This window comes from Aegilops tauschii, chromosome 2 (assembly GCF_002575655.3).
Source record: "Aegilops tauschii subsp. strangulata cultivar AL8/78 chromosome 2, Aet v6.0, whole genome shotgun sequence".
Lineage (NCBI taxonomy): Eukaryota > Viridiplantae > Streptophyta > Magnoliopsida > Poales > Poaceae > Aegilops > Aegilops tauschii.
The window spans coordinates 26,317,005-26,320,279 of NC_053036.3; the positions used below are offsets into that span (position 1 = coordinate 26,317,005).

The window sequence follows — 3,275 nt, forward strand, 5'->3', positions numbered from 1 at the left end:
CACAGGGGCAAACCGGGCCACCCCTGGCCCAGCCGAGCCCGAAACGGGCTCGCGAAGCCCCCGTCGCCGCGCTGCAGAACGCGAGCCACCGTCGCCACCACCCCCAGCACGAGTCACGCCCCCGACCCGCCGGAGACGCCGCAAGCAGACCGGGCCAGGCCCGCCTAGACCCAGATCGAGCCCAAAAGGGCCCAGATCTGGGCCGGGAAGGCCCGCCGCGAGCCACCGCGCCGCCCCGCCGCCAAGCGGCCGCGCCATCGCCCGCACGCCCCCCAGCACTGCGCCGCCCAGGGAGCCGCGCCGCCGCCGGATCCATTGCCGCCGAGGAGCACCCCCGTCGGCCGCCGTCCGCCCGAGCCGAGGCGCCATGCGGGGGGGAAAGGCCGGGGCCGCCGCCGCCGGCACCACGCGGGCAAGGCCCGGTGGCCCAGGCCGACGGCGGCGGAAGGGAAGGAGGGGGAGGGGAGGGCTGGGAGGGGCGACGAGAGCACCCGGTCGCCCCGCTCGGGGAGGCGACGCGGGGGAGGAGGGAGACCAAGCGGCGTAAGTACGTGGTTATTCCTTCCACGATTGATTCGTAGAGCCCTTCATCATACAGCAATACCAAGTAAGACTAATCAAGGCGCCAACCTAGCTAACTTGGACATTGGAATCATCCGCATAGGACTTCTGTGTCTATATAAACAGCTACTTGTCGATCAGCATGGAGTACGCATTCCTACTTTCCTAGCTAGCACAGTAAGTACTGTGGCCTCTTCTTCTTCTACTGCGATCCAGATACATCCACTGACCAACGAGGACGACAATGAGATAACAGCTGCCCGCACAGCAACGCCAATGACTACCAAGGGGCCTGCACCGGCCACGGTCATGTCGAGCGTCGCGAACCTGGCGCAGCTCCTGCCGACAGGCACAGTGCTGGCCTACCAGGCACTGTCCCCGTCCTTCACCAACCACGGCAAGTGCGAGACCTCCAACCAGTGGCTCAGTGGGACGCTGGTCGCTGTCCTTGCCTCCGCGTGCCTCTTCTTCTCCTTCACCGATAGCATCGTTGGTCGCCGCGATGGAAAGCTATATTACGGCATTGCCACACTGTGTGGCTTCAACGTGTTCAACTTCTCCAGCGAGGAGGAGAGGCAGGAGTGGAACGATCTTGATCAGTTCCGGAGGCTCCGCCTCTGGCCGCTGGACTTCATGCACGCCTTCTTCGCGGCTGTGGTTTTCCTCATGGTGGCGTTCAGCGACGTGGGGCTGCAGAACTGCTTCTTCCCGGACGCCAACAGGAACACCGAAGAGCTGCTCAAGAATCTGCCAATGGGCATGGCGTTCCTGTCCAGCTTTGTGTTCATCATCTTCCCCACCAAGAGGAAGAGCATTGGATTCTCTGACAACGCACCTCCCCAGAAGGTCGTCCATCCCTTAAATTGATTTAAGTTTGATTACCCATCATTCAAAGTTTCTACGCATGTTTATGAATCCTTGAGGAAATTGATTGAAAAGAATTTAATCCTTCAGGAAATTCTTACTCAATCGGATTTGACGACACCACTCCTCGCAGGAGTAGAAGGTGCTTGAGTGTATCTTAATCGGAGAAAATCATGTACTTTGTGAAGTATACATGTTCAGTGTTTGCCATGGTTGCCTTGTAAACAAAGAAATATTTTATGTCAAAAGCAAGTGTAAAATTATGTAGGTGCCGTGCGTCCCTTTTTTGCTTTAAGATCAATGTTCTTCTTTATTCTTTTTGAGTGGAAATAATACAAGGACTAAACTCATAAAGTAATGTTTGTATCCACATCACCTCTGCCATGGCATTGGCTATATACCTGCATTTTAATTCTGTGCTAGACCTCAAGAGAGTGGCATGTTTGAGTGACATGCATCACACATTTAATTAATTTGGAACTCGCAAAATAAGTGTGTTTATTGTTGCTAACGTCTTGCTTAATCATGGTTAATGAAGAATGTGCTAGGCTGTCATGTCAATGCACCGAAGATGGGTTAATTGCACCAAATGCGCCCTTGTTGATCGAACGGAAAGAGGTTGACACGTTTGATAGACGCTAAAGCGCAATGTAATTTATTTATTTTTGCAACGGAAGCACAATACTATTCGTGTGTATGTCACGCTGTGCAATGCCAAATCTCTGTGTTGCATAGCAGATGTGCATTTCACTGCTCAGGGTCACGATGCCGTGCTAGTGTTTACAGGCATGGTGGTGTCTGACCGTTGCCGTTGCAGTGTAATCCAATATATCCAAGTAGTTGATCCACACTAACTATAGTTCTCTCAACATGCAACTATGTCAATTCAGGATGTTAAAAAGGAATAAAGGCCTCGTTCTCTTTCTTCCCGCAGAAGAAAGAGGACCCTTTGGCTAGGGTTTTTCGTGCCTCCCGCCGGTCCCTCATTCTCTTTAATTCTTTGAAGGACCGAGATCTTTGGCATATCAAATATTGGCGGCAAAGAAAATATTCGTCTGGATCTTATAACAGAAATATTCACGTACCTATGCAGTTTACGAATCTATGAGGTGATTGTATTTATAGAAAATTAAAAGCCATAACCTTGGAAAAATTGTTAATTTTGGGGGGCTGGAACTTAGGTTATAATGTTCGTTAAGAGAAGTGAAACTTACAGGACACATGTATTGTCGTGTACCCTTAGAAGAAATACGTTAACAAAGCTATTAAATATATCTAAAGCGAAAATTTAAAATATGGATCAATATATAGAAAACAAAATAGATGTACTCACATATGCATGTCAAAAGTTATTTGGGTTGTCAAAAAATAGTTAGTAACTCACCAATGTCGTGGCGGCGGCACAACCCCACGGGCTCCGAGTCGGAGGTAAACACCGACATGAGTCATAGCCCGTCCGCTATCGTAGAGTGGCGAGCCCGCCGTGCGAGGCAAAGGGAGCGGGAGGTCGCGCAGCCCTCGCGGAGGCGGACTCGCACGCCGCGGCAGAGCCACTACGAGTGACTGGCACGTGCTGCAACCGCGTCGTGGTGGAGGTGTTGAGCTTCGACCATGAGGGGTCTATCGTGGACCTCACATCGACGCCGTGGGATCCGACAAGGAAGAGGAGGACATGGGAAACGGCGGCGCCTCGAGTCCCATGAGCCAGTCCGTGTCTCATGTCCTACTCTACCTTATCAGCGGCTGGACCTTCACTTCATGGGTTTCTCGCGACTGAACCAGGTTTTACGTTGCATGTAATTGTATGGATTTGAAGATTTGATAATGAGGTACCGAGTTGTGGAAGACTA

General features: G+C 52.0%; 1 protein-coding gene across 1 annotated transcript; it reads left to right on the forward strand.

Annotated features, from left to right (window-relative positions):
* Positions 1-837: 837 nt before the first annotated feature.
* Positions 838-1,783, forward strand: LOC141040659 (protein DMP10-like). The gene has a single exon (XM_073506776.1). The coding sequence runs from the start codon at positions 838-840 to the stop codon at positions 1,426-1,428; it is 591 nt and encodes a 196-aa protein (XP_073362877.1). The 3' UTR covers positions 1,429-1,783.
* The last annotated feature ends 1,492 nt before the right edge of the window (positions 1,784-3,275 follow it).

Coding starts and splice junctions, on each gene's coding strand:
- LOC141040659 (XM_073506776.1), top strand. CDS start 838: ATGACTACCAAGGGGCCTGCACCGGCCACGGTCATGTCGAGCGTCGCG.